We start from the raw sequence: 17,685 nt of genomic DNA, 5'->3' as shown, positions 1-17,685 counted from the left end.
GGCTGCAGAAAATTCAAAAATGGCCAGACTAGTTTGATTGTGATAATGTTTTATCAAAATGGATCCTTTCAGTTAACATTTTTTGTTTACAAGATTTATGTTCCGCACTCTTTCTGTCATTCTGGGCAGAGAATGGAGTGAGGTATAGACTAGTGGTTAGAACATAAGCAATGCCTCTGCTGGGTCAGACCTGAGGTCCATCGTGCCCAGCAGTCCGCTCACGCGGCGGCCCAACAGGTCCAGGACCTGTGCAGTAATCCTCTATCTCTACCCCTCTATCCCCTTTTCCAGCAAGGAATTGTCCAATCTTTTCTTAAAGCCCAGTACCGTTCCCTGCCCTATTACGTCCTCTGGAAGCGCATTCCAAGTGTCCACCACACGTTGGGAGTTTGATCCCAGCCTGCTCATTGTAACTTAATCTCTCCATTGCCCCAGGGACAGTTGAGTATCTGATTTACTATTATAAAACCACTGTGAGCGAATTCCCTCATGAAAAAAAAGGCGGTTAATAAATGCCCCTCCCAAATAAGCAAGCGTATTTCAAGAATCAAAACCTGTGGTGCATTTGGTGTTTTCCCTGGGATTGGTATCTGCCACCTGCTGACAGTTTCTGGAATCCTTGATTCGCTGGTGAGACTCTGAATAAAACGCATCACGTTGTCTTATGGTGGCCTGTTCTGTTGCCTTTTGGTTTTAGGTCACCTTGAAAGCAAGTCTAGTATTAAACGTGTCTTGGCAATCACCACAGTTCTGTCTCTGGGATATTCTGTGACACAGGTGAGAGTACAAATTTATCGTAAGTATTTCTAGACTGCCATTCTGGGCTAATTAATTCCTCCAAAGCAGTGCGTAACAATAGAAAAGTCCAGGGTACACAACGACAAAAATTCATGCACCGTATCAGAGATGATCTAGTGTGCTGAAGGAATCGCTAGCACAGTGCATCAATGCTTAACAATACCATCACCAGCTAATAATCCAGTTATATGATTCCTGTAGGGTTAGCATCCTGATAAGACAGCTTCTTTTTACTGGGTCCGTTATGATAGGAAAATACTGTAAAAGAAAAAAAACCCCAAAGTCAGAGTTTTAAGAGGACAACATCAATGGTTTCAAAAGTATCCTGCAGAAGGCCGACCATTATGGTGCAAGCAATATGGACGCGAGTACGCCTACGATGAAAAGAGAAGCTAGGAAAGCACTGGAAGCCCTTACCTTGGCTAGCCATACACGGTGCTGCTTCTGAATTTGCCCGCTCTGGGACTATTGATGGATCTAGGAAGGAGAGAGGCCCATGTGACTACTGCAAGTTTCTGGTTGCTAAGAACAAAGCCCAGATGATAATCTGAAGCAGGGGTGTCCAACCTCAGATCTTGAGGGCTGCAACTCGGTCAAGTTTTCAGGATCTCCCCAATGAATGTGCATATTCAATGAGGAAATCCAACTGGTTGGATACCCCTAAGTATCAGTGCCTGATGACTTTTCAGTGGCGGGCTGAGCTTTGTACACGTTCAGGTTAATGCCTTCCACAAGATGTGAGGTAACATGTGCTTCATAAATCAGTCCCTTTTTATATCTTTTGGGGAGGACAGAGTCTCCAAATAGGTTAGTCTATGCACATGAAGACCAACAGTTGGTGTAGAAAATTCACATTGTGCAGTATCTCCTAAATTATATATTTTGTCCGAAAAATCAGTGCGATACTACATGGTGCATATATTTACAGAATCAGTTAGCCCAAGCGTGTCGCGTCACTTTTAGGCTACTAAAGTTAGTCCTGCTGGTGCCTAAGCTCTGCGTGGATCAGGCGTATTCTGTAGTAATGCGCATAACTTTTAGGAATGCCCACGATCCACCTACGTCCCTTATCAAATCTGCGCACTAGAACTGGCGTTGTCTTAGAATCGGGCTTTCCATGTTGCGTCTGGAACCTTAAATTAGTGTACATTAGGAGGTGTTAATTGCAAGTTATCGACAACAATTAGGCCAATTAAGTTGTGTGCGCAGTGAATTCTGCGCACAACTTAAGGCACCGTTTGCAAAATTTGGGGGGATGCATACAGCAAGAATTAAGAGTTTGCATCAAGGTATAAACCCAAAAGTGTGTGTATATGCTCTCATAGCTTTGGGTAATGATTATAAAAATTCCTTCATAAAGAATTTACAACAGTTTGTGTGTCTAAATAATTCATGCATAAAGTGCACTTAATGCAAGCCATTTTGTTGGCATAAGTGTGGCAGGGACATGGGTAACTCACAGTATTTTGTAAGGTATGTGGCAAAGTGGGAGCTCACCCATCCCCCCCATTGCAAGAATGTGCTGGGTATTTGCAGAGTAGTGTTTAAATGATATGCTGACGGATGTGCGAGTGCTCACTTATATGGAAACATTTACCAGCTTAATGCAAGTGTAAATTACCACCTGGGCTTTAGAACTGCCCCATTAGTTCAGAAGTTAACATAATAATCACTAACCATACTGGAAACGTTTCATAGAAGGGCCTCGCTTTCCTTTCCTTTAGGGGACATTGGAGATCTTGTATCCTGATTCCCATCTCTCAGCAGCAGACTTCAACATCTATGGGCATGGTGGCAGGCAGTTTTGGCTTGTCAGCTCCTGCTTCTTCTTCCTGGTAAGGTCATTTCCTTCTCCTGAATTACATTTCTGCCTGGCTGTAACTGTTAGCTTCCTCCCCTCGTAAAACTGCCTTCCAGCCTCTTCAGCTTGCTGAACTAGAGAATGCTGCATCTTTATAAAACATTTCAAATAGATACTCAGTTGGGTGGCCAGGGAATTAGATCAAGAACTTGCACTGTGTTTCTTTGGAATTCAACAACAAATCTTTGCTACTGTCTACATGAGATGACCTCAATTAAGCAGCCTGGGGTTGGTCCCAAGGTCATGCTTTGGATAAATAAGTTGACTCATAGATAACAGAAGGTAGTGATAAAAGGAATTCACATGACGGAGAAAAGAATGAGTTGAATTCCCTTCCCCCCCATAAGTGGTATTATAGAAGGGGTAGAAGGAAGAGTTGGTCTTTTCCTAGATGATGTGCCAAAGAGCATATGTCCTTCAGGACTTGAGAAGTGATCAACATAACCTGGAAGACTGGTCACATGCTTAGCAGTTAAGCTTAAAAGCAAGAAGAGCAGAGTGGGGCAAGGGCAAATCAGGAAAGCAAATTTGGAAGAATAGTGTCGGTTTCCAATATAAACAACCAGCAGCAAAGGAGACATGCTCTACCTACTGAGAAAAGTCAAAACATGAGATTAGAATGGAACGTAAATGAGGCGGTGAGGAGGAAAACAGTGAAAGAGTTCAAACAAACGTGCGATGAACAGAGGATCTCAAATTGGAAAAGAATGGGTCTACATTGAAGGAACTAAGACTGGTATCCCGTATATGGCCATTCAGTTGAGGATGGGCTGGGGAGGGCTTCGATGGGCTGGAGTGAGCTTTGACAGAGGCTCCGGTAGATGGAACCTAAGCACACTACCAGGCAGGCCCAGAAATAACTAAGAAAAAGGACTGTTTAAATGATTAATTAATGGAGCATGTACGGTTGGGCAGACTGGATGGACCATTTGGGTCTTTATCTGCCGTCTTTTACTATGTTACATAGCCCTTCTCTGAATCACTTATTTTTCCAGGTTTTGCTGAAATAAGCTTCCATTTTTTTAAAAATATATATATTTTCTTCAGATATACACGTTGATCGTGATCCTTCCAAAAACACCTTTAAAAGAGAGGCTTTCGCTGCCATGTAAGTAGTTAATAGTCCACTGTGGAATGTGTTACAGCCTTTGCATGACATGGTCAGGGTCGGCGGTGAGATTTGAACTCAGATCTCCTGGACATCCTTGTAAGTTCTAGACCACCTGCTTCATCTTAACTAACCTCTCTCTTTTCCTATTTCTTTCCCAGCAAGGAAGAGCTTTTATATATATGCAGGAATTCTCTCTCTGTTGAATCTGGTCCAAGGTCTGGGCAGTGCCCTGCTGTGTGCAGGTATCATTGAAGGATTGTGGTATGTATAGAAGACTGATCACACCTTTTCCTGTAGAGTAATAGTGGTAATATTTATTCTACAGCTGCAGGCTCCTTGTTCAAGCTTTTTCAAGCTAATACTCTGCTTCTTGAGAATACTTTACTTTCTTTGTGCTGCTTTATTGAAGTAATGTCGTAGATGAGCAGTTGAGATGTGATTTTTTTATGTTGTGCAAATCCTGAAATGGGTACGTAATACTGTGAGCTGCATTGGATAAAGGCGGATTAAAAATGTTTGTCTGACTTTCTTTTCCTTTTGTCTAACAGCTGCGTTGATGCTACCACATTGCTCTACTTCAGTTTCTTTGCCCCCCTTATGTACGGGGCATTCCTGAAAGGCTTCTTCGGGTGAGTACCAAGTACAGATTGAGCATAGCAGTTTGGTTGATTATCCAAACTGGCATTTAAGCTATAAGGAGTATTTTGGGATCTTGGAAGGGTGGCATTTGTCTCTTAATCCACATTCTATCAAGGTGTCTAAGCCATGAAACGCCCATTGTACATCCCAACGTGATAAATTCCCTCGAGAATCCATTTGATTGAAGTAATGTGCAACATGGTATGGGGGAAGGGGAGGGCGCCGTATACCCTCGCTATGCCACCTTTTTTTTCTGTCTCTAAGAGGAATAAAGGAGCTGCATGAAGGATTACGGCAAGACTATATCTCCCCCCCCCCCCGCCAATATCTGAGCATTTATGTATCAGATGCAGTTATGGATTATATGACCTGCTGTAGCAGAACAAAACCAGTGAGGATTTCCCTGATGCCACCTAGAATCAACCTCTGACCTTCCAAGGAGTAAGATCAGGACAAGGTTCAAGGTTCCAGTTTATCTGATGCACCACACAATGGGACTGATTCTATAAACGGCGCCGTCCGTGTGTCAATCATACTTGGGCGCCATTTACAAAATTGAGGCTAGTGGCCTATCTAAGAACTTAGGCACCTGAAACATAGGCCAGGGTTTTAAAGGCCAGATTTCAGATGCCTTTTTTTGGGGAGAATCGCGCTTAGTAGCAGATAAGTCACACTCCGCCCATAGAAATGCCCACTTAGGCCTGAGGTGCTGCTATGTGCCATGCAATAGGTGCCTCTCGTTTATAGAATCAGATAAGCACCTATCATACAATTTAATTTTTCCCAGTTGTTGAGGCTATTAAGGTGCCCTTTATAAAATAAACCCCAATATAATTAAAATCTCAGCTGTTTACATAAAATCATAAGGGAGGACAACTTTATGTAAATTCAGAAAACTGTTTAAGAATATCTTACTTGATTTTTATTAGGTGGTTTTATTGTGATTGTAATTCCTACTGTATAGCTGGTTCTTATATTAAAAAGATAGAAACATGATGGCAGAAAGGCCAAATGGCCCATCCAGTCTGCCCATCTGCAACATCCACTGTCTTCTCCTCTCCCTGTTGGCTAAGGGTCTTACACCTGCAGTGTAATGTCAGAGCTTTACGGTTCTATAAACATGATGGCAAATAAAGGCCAAATGGCCCATCTAGTTTGCCCATCCGCAGTAATCATAATCTGTTTCTTTCTCTGAGAGATCCCATGTGCCTATCCCAGGCCCTCTTGAATTCAGACACAATCTCTGTTTCCACCACCTCTTGGGAGACTGTTCCACGCATATACCACCTTTCCGTAAAAATAGAAACCTATATTTGTAAACTATACAGAGCTCAGGGTTCAGTGGAATATATGAGATTTCTATTTACATTAGTACAGGAATCCAGTTTAAAACAACATACAAACCAAAAGGATCTATCTTAAAAACTGTATAAAGGAGGGAAACACATAAGACACGGAGTTCATCGGTTAAATCATACCTGCTCCAGCTTCCCCGCTAACAGTCCCCATGGATGTCTTTTCAATTGCAGGTCTGAGCCAAAGATACTCTTCTCCTACAAAACTCAAGTGGATGAGCCAGAGGACACGGATGTGCACCTCCCACATGCTTATGCGGTGGCCCGGAAGGAAGGCTTTGATTCTGGCTATTATTCCAGCACTCAGATTGACACTGCAGCCTACCTGGATGATGTGGCCTCTATGCCCCATCATGTCGGTAGCATTAACAGTATCGATAGCGACAGATGGAAAGCTATAAATGCATAAAGGAAGGCTGGATATGATGTGTGGGAGTTGTGCATCTCTTTAAACCTCCCTGCGTTCGAAGAATTTCAATCGTGGAATGGGGTGGGGAGGTTTTTTCTTTTCTTTAGGATTTTATAAATCCATAACATAACTAAGTAATTCAGCATTTCCAGGTCTCTCTCTTGAACAGAAGTTTTATCTTGCAAGATGATGGACCATAAGTAAAATAGTTGTCTTTTGCACCATAATTCTGAATTCCTCACCTGTCTGAGACACTGGTAGACAGAAGTCCTGTAGGGATGAGCACAGCGTCCCGAGGATCTGCTGCATGCTGGCTTGCAGGAAACAAGTCAGATGCTGCTGCTAGCCAATCCCCAAGTGAAGAAAAGGCTTTGCATGGTCTGGGCATTGTGGCTGATGTTCCTATTGGCTACTGCTGATGAGCAGATGTGGTCTTAGGATGCTTTATTGTATGCAAGTCATTAGCAAAGGCTGAGGGTGTTTGTGAATCAGACCATTTCGTCTGAGTGAAAAGAAAATCAAGAAGCTGTTGCTTTTTCAAACTTGGCAGGAATTTTGTTGAGGTTAAGAAGAACAAGAACTGCTTAGTGAACCTTGGCTTTACAGGAAAAGTCTGGGAAACGATAAAACTGTCATCTTGGACTGATTCTGCAGTCTCGCATCATTTTTGGAAACAATTATATTTTTATTACTTTCAAAATTTTTTGCTTTGGAACTTCAGAAACAGCCAACTAAGATAGTAACTAGCTTTGCAGCCATGTAGGAAACTTTTGGGACTGAAATGGAGGCAGGAAAATGTGTGCTTTAAAAATCTGTACCCTGGAGTTCAGGGCTAGAGTGTCATCAAGCACCATTCTTAGTTCATTGCACACCGATTCTCAACTCGGGACACCCCCAACCAGTCAGGTTTTTAGGATATGTATAGGCTGCATGCAAAACTTCATCCTGGATATTCTAAAAGCCCGACCTGACTGAGTTGGGAATCTTTGCTCTGGAACGCTAACACAGCAATGGGATTTAGTTGCTTGAGAGCGGAATCGGGCTCTGCAGATGGTCCAAGATTTTGCCAGCTGTAGAAGAATTGCTTTTCATTAATGCAAGGCACAGATAGTTTTAACAATGAGTGAGACTTGCGTCCATCCCTTTAAGGTTAGTGTTACATCTTTAATCTTGAGGCCGGCAGGTTCTGGCAATAGAGGGACCACTTAGGTTGGACATTTCTGCAGATACTCTGTTGCGCTTAATGCTTTCCAACTGGGCTGTTGCTGCTGCCCTGATGTCATGAGACGCTGCAGATGAGATACATGCAAATAACCATTTCAGGAGCACATGGGACCTGTCGCTGCCCCATCCATGTCGCCTGGTACCATGGAGTAAGACAAAGCTGCACTGAATCTTGCTATCTTGTCAAATAGTATTGATGGAGCTCTGGTGCAAATCAAGGATGAAAAATCTGTCATACATCTGTACTTGCATTCTCACTTAGAGGGTTGCACACAGTGTGCGGTAATGAAGTCCGTGTTCACATGCTGGCACTTTTAAGGGCTGCGGTGGGTTGTTTGCAAGGCTGTAGTTTCACAGTCTGCCGGTGCGATCTGTTCTTGTAGAATACAAGGCGATGGTTCTCGCTGCAGTGCTAGGTTTTCTGATTATGATTTTGAAACCTGGACATAGTCTGTTTGTATATAGACTTGGGTTTGGTCTGCGTGCTCTATATCAGTGGTTCTCAACCCTGTCCTGGAGGACTACCAGGCCAGTCAGGTTTTCAGGATAGCCCTAATGAATATGCAGGAGAGAGCTCTGCATATAATGGAGGTGCCAGACATATAAATCTGCTCCATGATTATTAGGACTATCCTGAAAACCCGACTGGACTGGTGATCCTCCAGGACAGGGTTGGGAACCATTGCTCTATAACACAGGTACTTATATAAAATGATATGTATAACAACCTGTTTAAGAGCATGCTTCTGGCAGACTTGGATACCTGGATCGCTATTGCAAAGGTTTTAGTCAAACACTTGAATCTCTCCTAGGCTGGTATCCAAGTTGGGAGAACTTTGTTCTCCATCTTTTTCATGGACACCTTTCTCCCTGTTGGTCTTTGCTGCTCAGACTAAAGGAAAACCAAAATTCTAAAAAGAAATTAAATACTTCAAGGATGTGGGATTCTTAGCTTTGGGAATTTTTCTGTACTTTTAATACAAAGTTTTGAGTTTGGAAGTACTGGAGTAGCTATTTAGTTCTCCTGAAGTGGGTTCCTCCTCCTGCTTTTGAAGTTTTGGCTCTTTTTTGAAGATGTTTGTATTTTGGACTTGAAGCGGGTGCTGAGGCCTCCTTTTAAAACAGTCTTTCTCATCTGATAGATGAAAAAATAAACTTGTTTAATTTTTCCATTCCTGTCAGCCATAAAACCTAGCAGGGCTGTTCATTCATAAAGTGAATTACAATTCTAGGCCCATGTTGGGAAGCATTTTGGGTGTGCTCCCTGGCTACACTAGAAGGGATGGTATTACCTGATGAAAAATGACTAGCATCTGTAATTGAAAATGGATTTTCCTTAGTCTGTCTGGTCTTCAATTAAGAACGCAGGGGTACCAGTATCTGCTTCCTGAAGCGTCTGCCACACTACTTGTTGGTAGGTGCTTCCAGTCTGGTTCAGCCTTGCACATTCACTACAATTTCTTGAGATTTGCTTAATCAGAACTTGGGAAAATGTCTTTATTATCCTTCATATGCTGCTTGTTCCACAATAGTATTTTTGGATGGGTTGACTGCCTGCTGACAGGTGTTAAGAGTGAAATATTCCAAACTTGACCGCCTTTGTTTGACTTTTGTTTTGTTATAATTGATTTTTTTTGTGCTCGTTAAATCCTTTGGTATTTTTTATTAGTTTACCAGAGTTCTAAATTCTCAGCAGCAAGAAATCTTCTCATTAAAGATAGGTTTTAAAAGCTGAGCATGTGAGGCTTTTCTGTGAGATCTGGCTCATAAATTTCTGAATGTATTGAATGAAATAGCAGTTTGTACACAGAGAAAATAGAGTAGGAAGCTCAGTATGCATAATCGAAGAATAATGCAATCAGAGTGATGATCTTAATCTCGTTCTACTGTACAAGAACTGTCTTAAAATAGTATCCTGAGCAAAGGTGACTAGTTAGATCACCTGGCAATACGTTCCACTTATGCATCACTGAATTTGAATGTAAAGTCCCCCAGCCTGGGTCTATCTTGACTTTCCATCCAGTCTTCTGCTGTGAAGCTTTGTCACTAGAACTGCTTTGCCCATGTCCATAATATCTCAGAAGCACTTGGTCAAGAGCTGTAAGAGTAATGTATATTTTTATGTTTGTAAGAGAGAAAATTATCTTGTTTTGAAGAAACTGAAATATTGTATTTAATATATCCACTGCTGTATAAAAAGAGGACTTTTGCAACGAATGAGAAAAAGCAAGGAGCGGGAATGCACAGTTTGACCAGCTGAATTAGATCTTGTCGCCCTGTTGCAATAATCACAAGCTGGAACTTATTTTTGTTTCTTTTTTTTAAAAAATTGCCTGTCGTGTGTATGTATGTTTTTAAGACTCTTGAATTATTCTATTTTAAAATTCTGGTGATTTGTACTTTTGTTTGGTCTTCATTTGTTGAATTTCTCTTCCAGTAAATACTTTTCCTTGAAATAAGAATCTTTTGCCTGAAGTCATGAAGTGGATCTCTTTATCTTTAGTAAACTGCTACTTATAAAGGTGAACGCTCAATCCCTATTAGGAAAGGTTTTTATGGATGGTTGAAGAGTATCTTTCCTAATAGGGATTGGTTTATTATTTCTAGACATATCTGCAGGTGCTTTCTCTGTCCCGAATGGGCTCGCAGTCTAAGGTGGTCTTTATACCTGGGGAATGGAAGCTGCAGTGCACTAACTCCTTCACTCATCATACAACAATCCTTAGATTATTCAAAGTGACTTACAATGGAACTAAACTTTAGGCTTATATACCGCATCTTCTCTATAAACAAAATAACACTTCCCAACTCACTGTAGTTTAGGAATTATGCAGAATTGAGTCAAACCATGGGTAGGCAATTCCGGCCCTCGAGAGCTGGAGCCAGGTCAGGTTTTCAGGATATCCACAACACATATGCACGAGATACATTTGCATCTCAAGGAGGCAGCGCATGCAGATCCATCTCATACATATTCATTGTGGATATCCTGAAAACCTGACCTGGCTCCGGCTCTCGAGGACCGGAATTGCCTACACCTGTGTTAGGGCCGCCCTTCAAACTGACTGTCACTAATGCCAAATTACGGGTGCGATCTTTCCCAATGTGAGTGGCGGTAAAAACAGCTAAATTGCTTGAAGTAACAAGTAGAAGCATTCATCTTTCTTGGGCTGCTACAGGTAGTCTTGCAGCAATATGGATTGCAAGCTAAGTGCTGAAGCAGAGAGATCTATTCCCAGAATCGCCCTGTCGGAAACCCTGCTGGTGAGGTTCTAGTGTGATGAGTTATGAGAAGCCAACCCTGTTAGAAAAACACAGTGTTCTGTACTTTCTCTGATGTTCTGTTCAGCAGACTAAAACCAAGTGTGTGAACGCTGTTGGCTGCTTTCGGAGTAGGTAAAGTAGAATCTGTGCTGGATTTTTGAGTAGCTTCTAGATGGTGGAATGTCTCGCTCAATATTTTGTGGGCTGATTTTCAACCATTTAGTTGACATGTGCACAGTCCTAGTGGCACATGGATGCTAAGTGGGGTACTGTGTGCTTGTTGCCAAAAAGCACTCACCCAGTCGGCTCGGCTATGCAGGCGGTGCAGTGAGATGGTGTATCTACATCCTCTGGTCCATGCAGTCCCAATACGCGTTCTTTACCCTCCTTTATTTTCAGAAATTTAGCTGCGGTCTGATTTCACATATCATGGGAAAAGTTCCTTAAGGTATTATACTATCAGGTAGTTGGAGGTCATTGTCCTGAAATAACTCTAAATCAAGGTTCAATAGCATCTCTGCTGTTCCCTGCTTACGAGTTTTTCTGTATCTGTGGGGGGATGGGGAGGGGTGGGTGGGGGGTAGGGGTTTCTTTGTCGGGGGGTGGGGTATGGTGGGTCCGGGGAGGACATAAGAGTCCAGTCCTCCGCGGGTGTTTGATGAAAATGCATACCATGGTTATTATTGCTGTTGTATTTAATGTTGCTTAATAAAATAGATTTGAACAAAAAAAAGTGAATCCAGCATGGACAGAGCCCTCTATGGGGGGGGGATATACAGACCCTGGTGTGTGCACTAGACTGACAAACGCAAAATCAGCCAAACCAGGGCAGCTGGTTTCATTAAATTGGTTTCAAATACTGAGCATGTGTTTGGTGGTGAAGAACATCTGCTAACCAATATTAATTGGTTTAAGTAAGCAGATGTCCTTTAGTGCAGGTTTCTGCATGTTCTCCTCTGCTTAAAGCAGCTATATATTTATTTGAACACAGGTGAATTTTTAAAGGTGTGTAGGGTACTAAGTGATGAGTTTTGGCTTTTCTTATACAATGTGCTCGTTGGGGACGCTTTTATTGCAGAGCTATGGTCCCCCATTGCCTATATAAATATATATATATATATATTGTCAGTGTGATCACCTAGGCCGGGCTGCGCCCAAGCAGGAATGACCGAAAGAGCCCAGGGCACACGGTGCTGACCGAGCGGATTATCAGCATATTAACTAGCACAACCCCAACTCAGCCTAACTTCTTTAAACCCCATTGGCTTCCATAGCCCACTGGTCAGAATCATCACTTCCTTCTTTATAGTCCATGCCTTCTTCCAGGTCTACAAAGTCTTCACTGTCTGAAGCTTCTCTCATGCACTTCTCTAACATTTCAGCTTCTAAACAATTAGATCTGACCTGGGTGTTAGGCTGAGGTGCAGTGCTCCAGGCTCTTGGAACGGGTCTCCTGTCTCCAGGCCTTCCCCTCTGGTACAGCGTGGGTTGGTTCAGTGGCAACCTCCTTTCTGAGCACTGCTGCTGGTCCCTATAAGCCTTAGGATAATGAGCAACAGGTGTAGCTTGTTCCTGCCTAACTGGAGGACTGGAATGTTCCTGGTGTTGCCTGGAATTGTGTTCCCCATGAAGGTCAGGTGATGTGTGGTGCCTCTTCCCCCTAGGAACACTATCCCGAGTACCTTTAGTTCCCTTCACCCATTCTCCCTTCTCAAACTCCGGCAAAAACAAATAGGTACTTCTTTGCTCTTCACTGAACCTTCCCTGCCTGGCGGTAGTTCTGGGCTGAGGTGTTGGTATGGGTAGTGTTTTATCTCTTTGGGTGAGTATTTTCCCTTGCCCAGCCCTAGGCATAGGCGAGCAGATGGGTTCTTTAATTATCCAAAATATGCCCCATTTTTCTTCAGATAAGTCAATGTTAGCACCCGTTGACCCTCCCATCCAAACCACCCACTGCGAGACGACCGACAAACCTCCTGGCTCCAGCAGCGTCCGCAGCACTCTAAATACGCTGCTTCCCGGCCTTCTACTGACCTGATTTCCTCTGATGCGTCCCTGATGACATCACCAGTGACATGGCAGAGGGAATCACAGGCAGTATAGGACTGTATTTAGAGTGCTGCAGACGCTGCTGGAGCCGGGAGGTTTGTCGGTCGTCTTGCAGTGGATGGGAGGGTCAGTGGGGTTGGCTGCACGGCTGTGGTAATGGTGGGGGAGATGGAAACATGCTCTCAAGGGTTCTACTGCACAGGGGGGAGGGAGGGAGGTAGGAGGCTGGCTTTGGTGGTGGGAGAAAGTCTGGAAGGCATGCAGTGGGCCAGGGAGAGCACCTGTTAATGTAATCATTAGTGAAATAAACAGTTGTAATATGTAATGTGTAAAAAAGGCAATATAATAATTATCAGCATTCATACCATAATAATGAAGGGTATTAGGCTGTTAACCCCCCCCCAAAAAAAAAAAAACCCAAAACAAAAACACCTGTATATCAGCGCCGACTAAGAGGACCAAAAGCGGCGCCCAAAAAGAAGACATTTATGATGGAAACAACTTCATAGGCATTGCAATCGGATGAATGATGTAGATTCAAACCTTTATTAGTACAGTATGTGGATCTGTCAACGAATCAATGCATACTCACCATTCCAATCGATTCACCCGTTCATTTCGGGTGAATCGGTTCCAATCCGTTCAAAAACAAAAAACATCCTCCTCCCCCCCTAAAGCACGATCGGCAGCGCTGCCTCTTGCTGGCCGGCCGCTGCCGCTCCTGCTTTATAGGGCGAGTGGGGAGTGGCAGTCGGGAACTCATTCTGTCCTGCTTCCCCCTGGCCTCCCGGCATCAATTTACCCAATTTCACAGCCTGCCAAGCTACCATCGGGGCTTCCCAGCTGGCTTCTCTCTGCCGCGGTACCGCCCCTCTTCTCACGTCACAGGAGGGGCGGGACCGCAGCTCCCCACACCTATGGCAGCTTGCAAACATCCCATACTACATGTTTGCACACAGAGCGGCAACCGCAGGCTCGTTGGCCAGTGTGTGCAGGTAGCTGAGTGGCTCAGACAGCTAAAAACATCTCTTTCTCCTATGGGCCATAGGAAGCCTCGCCTTCAAAGCATGAACGGCGACCAGGCAACATCAACAAGATTTTAGATCGGGAAGAAAACAGACTCACTTAGCAGCTTAATATGGTCTGAATGCTGATATTGATTAGATTGCCTTTTTTAAACATTATATATTACAACTCTTTTAAACATTTATTTATTTAATACAGTTTTTTTCCACTTCCAGTCCATTCCTTGTCCTTTTTCATGGTTTCCACCAGAGGGCGACATTCTAAATGAAATATTGGATCTTTGACTTAAAAGCCTATTCACATTCCTTGTCTATTTTTGCCATTTCCACCAGATGACGCCATTGTATTTGAAATAGTGGATTTTTTGCTTTTTGCCACCTATTCACATTCAGTCTATTTTTACCGTTTCCACCAGATGGCGCCATTGTAATGGAAATAGTGGATTTTTGACTTTTCAGCCCACAAAAACAATGCAAAAAAAAAAAAAAAAGTGGGCGCCGCCCCCAGCACGTGCAGAGCCCGAGGCAGCCACTAAACGGCCACTAGCGCTTCTGGCGCGAGCAGCCCCGCCCCCCGCACTACAACTCCCAGCAGCGGCCGCGCTCGACCCCGCAGTGAAAGCGGGAGCGATTGGTCGCCGCTCCGACGGCAGCCACTCGCGGCTCGTCTTACTCCGGCGACGCTCCCGAGCTGCGGCGGCGGGGATGGGTGGCGGCGAGAGCACCGGTAGGAGGGTGTCCTTCGGGCTGGACGAGGCGGACCGGGTGCGGGTGCTGCGAGGCGTCCGGGTGAGCACGCTTCGCGTCCCTTTGACCCCCCCCCCCCCACCAGGGCCGCCGCGAGGCCGACGCTGGGCGGTTGAGCGACCTTGTGGCGCGCGCCCGCCGCGGCCCGGAAGAGCAACAGGCCGACCTTCAGCCTCGGCTACTTGGGAGCTCCGGGAGGAGAAGGGGAGGCCGGGCTCCGGGATTTCGCACCAGCCGGTCCTGGTGCATTCTGGGAGGGGTAAAACCGAGGACTACAAATCCCACACTGCTTTGGGATGCTGCAGGGCAGCTGGGCAGTGCTCAGCGTCTGGCCTTTGCTTCCATTGACAGCCATGGAAGGAAGACCCGGATGTGCTCTTGCTTTTCTGCAGCCAGATGATACCCAGCAGCATCCTACAGAAATGCATGATTGCTTAGGGTTCTCTTTACTGGACAGTTCACAGATGCTCTAAATCAGAGGTGTCCAACCTGCGGCCCTGTGAAGTATTTTGGTCCAGGGCGATGCAGTGGTTTCCTCTAATGCAGGCTCCCTCCTCTGTCTTGCTGCAGCCTTTGTGCATTTGTGTGGCCCCCAGAAACATTTTTTGGGGGCCAATGGGGCCCAGGGAAGGTTGGACACCCCTGCTCTAAATCAAGGGGGTGTCCAACCTTTTGGCTTCCCTGGGCCACATTGGCCGAAAAAAAATGTTTCTGGGGCCGAGGAAACGCTGCAGCAAGACAGAGGAGGGGGCCGGCAGCAGAGGAAAACACTGCATCGCCCTCAACCGGGGCCACACAAAATAGTTCATGGGGCCGCAGGTTGGACACCCCTGCTCTAAATCCTGTGTTTAAATATGAAACTGTTTTAAATGTACTTGTATGATGAGGGCAGGTTCCAAAGGCTGAATGAACTATGAAAATGAGTCAATAGAAGCAAATGTAGGGCTAAAAAGATGATTCTTCGCCTGGAGAAAGCTTTGTGAAATTTATTATGCAATCTCATATATTCACAGAACCCAACATGGGCCTTCTTCAGGGGTTATATATTTATCAGGGACTATAAGACAAATGAAGCTTAATATGTCACAGTGCAATGTCGAGAGAAAAAACACTTGCTAGCATACAGTACTTCTCAAAAGTGTGGGTAAAATGTGAAAATTATACACCTCTGATGACTTTGGTTTTAAATTTGAGACTACAGTTGTGCCTCCTTCCCCCATATGCAGCAGTAGATATAGGTGAGTGTAAAATGAACTAACCTCGCTGAGCATAGCTACTAAGCAATCCAGTTTCTGGGGTGAGGACTCTTATTTGTGGTCCTGTTTTTTTCTGCTTTCATGTTAGTGCCAGAGATAACCCAAGAATACTAGGCAAGTCAGAAATTTGAGGCTTTTACGTCTCTCTTTAGAAGCAAGGCTGCTTGGCAGTTTTGGTAGGCCATCACCATCATAGTGATGGGAGGAGGAAGTGGGTTGGTAAATGCTTTCTGATGGAAATTTCACGGCTAAAAACAAGATCCTTGAATAACTAATGGCCCCTACTTTCTCATAGATGGCAATACTCTTTTTAATTCCTAGTAAAAACAAACCAACCAACCTAAAACAAAGAACATTCATAATATTTAATAACATAAGAATAGTAATCCTCCTTACTAGGTCAGACCAGGTTCATCTAACCCAGTATCCTGTTTACACAGAGGCCAATCCAGGTCATATGTATCTGGCAGAAATCCAAATAGCCACCCATAAGAACATAAGCAATGCCTCCGCTGGGTCAGACCTGAGATCCATCGTGCCCAGCAGTCCGCTCACGCGGCGGCCCAACAGGTCCAGGACCTGTGCAGTAATCCTCTATCTATACCCCTCTATCCCCTTTTCCAGCAGGAAATTGTCCAATCCTTTCTTAAACCCCAGTACCGTACTCTGCCTTACTACGTCCTCTGGAAGCGCATTCCAGATGTCCACCACATGTTGGGTAAAGAAGAACTTCCTAGCATTCGTTTTAAATTTGTCCCCTTTCAGCTTTTCCAAATGCCCTCTTGTTCTTTTATTTTTCGAAAGTTTGAAGAATCTGTCCCTCTCCAGTCTCTCTATGCCCTTCATGATCTTGTAAGTCTCTATCATATCCCCTCTAAGTCTCCTCTTCTCCAGGGAAAAGAGTCCCAGTTTCTCCAATCTCTCGGCATATGAGAGGTTTTCCATTCCTTTTATCAGACGTGTCGCTCTCCTCTGAACCTTCTCGAGTATTGCTGTATCCTTCTTAAGGTATGGCGACCAATATTGGACGCAGTACTCCAGATGCGGATGCACCCAAATGCATGCTTATTCTAGTTGGAGTAGACTGCTTTTTTGGAAGATGAGAGATGTGGATTTTCTTAGACAGTGAGTATATTGAAGTGTAAATCAGGACAGTGATCGGTCCACTAAAGAGCAATAAGCAAGGATTTCAAATTGTAAATTTTGATGTTGGTTGTATCTATTTTTAAATGTTTTAATTCTAGAATTGTTTTTGAGTCAATGGTAAACAAAATGTTGAAGAAATATAAATAAAAAAACATGGCTATTATGTTTTTTTCCTGAGGACAAAGAGTTATGATCAAGGAAGTCTTGTTTTCATAAGATGATCCCTGAGGATGCTTGAAGGAACTGGCAATGTGGATCAGACAACCTGGCATAATAGAGAAAAATTAGTATTACTGTGTTGATATGACCTATTGGTAATACGGTTTGTAGTGGTAGACATGTACGAGGGTTAAATGAAAAGTAATGCTTCCACCTCCATAACATCTGTTTGAATGAAGATATTGTAACCCAGAAGAAATGAAAATACAGTAATGCTTAAAACGTTCTCTTTTATTCCATGTATCTTTTCACCACACATTTTTGGCAATGATGGACAAGTTTTTGAAAACTGTTGTGAAAGATCTGTACACCTTGTCTCTTCAACTAGTTGCTCACCTCTTCTTTTCAGTTGAGCACTACTTTAATTTTGCCGAAAGGTGAAAATTGCATGGCATTAAGTCGGGTCTGTACGGTAGACAAGGTAAGGCTTTGATACCCAACTTTGCGGTTGCCTCTTTGTGAGGCCTATCGTGTTGCAACAGCTTTTTTGTGTGTGTGCTTTCAAACTCTTCTCAATCGGTCTTTGAAAGGGTTGCTATGTAGCACTTTGCATGAGCCTCTGATTGTCTTTTATGAGTTCAC

General features: G+C 43.9%; 2 protein-coding genes across 4 annotated transcripts in view; both read left to right on the top strand.

Moving 5' to 3' along the window:
- TPRA1 (transmembrane protein adipocyte associated 1) overlaps window positions 1-9,796 on the top strand; it is a 66,642-nt gene extending 56,846 nt beyond the window's left edge. For all 3 annotated transcript variants that reach the window (XM_033925897.1, XM_033925895.1, XM_033925896.1), the window contains 6 exons: window positions 698-777; window positions 2,523-2,633; window positions 3,707-3,767; window positions 3,929-4,031; window positions 4,319-4,399; window positions 5,939-9,796. In XM_033925897.1, coding sequence (XP_033781788.1) covers window positions 698-777; window positions 2,523-2,633; window positions 3,707-3,767; window positions 3,929-4,031; window positions 4,319-4,399; window positions 5,939-6,173 — 671 coding nt within the window. In that variant the 3' untranslated portion in view covers window positions 6,174-9,796. The remainder of the gene's footprint in view (window positions 1-697; window positions 778-2,522; window positions 2,634-3,706; window positions 3,768-3,928; window positions 4,032-4,318; window positions 4,400-5,938) is intronic.
- Window positions 9,797-14,321: 4,525 nt separating this feature from the next.
- CHCHD6 (coiled-coil-helix-coiled-coil-helix domain containing 6) overlaps window positions 14,322-17,685 on the top strand; it is a 132,342-nt gene continuing 128,978 nt past the window's right edge. The window contains exon 1 of the mRNA XM_033926714.1: window positions 14,322-14,524. Coding sequence (XP_033782605.1) covers window positions 14,441-14,524 — 84 coding nt within the window. The 5' untranslated portion in view covers window positions 14,322-14,440. The remainder of the gene's footprint in view (window positions 14,525-17,685) is intronic.

Source organism: Geotrypetes seraphini, chromosome 17 (assembly GCF_902459505.1).
Source record: "Geotrypetes seraphini chromosome 17, aGeoSer1.1, whole genome shotgun sequence".
Classification (NCBI taxonomy): Eukaryota; Metazoa; Chordata; class Amphibia; order Gymnophiona; family Dermophiidae; genus Geotrypetes; species Geotrypetes seraphini.
The sequence above is the reverse complement of the archived record's forward strand: the minus strand, read 5'-3'. Positions and strand labels throughout refer to the sequence as shown.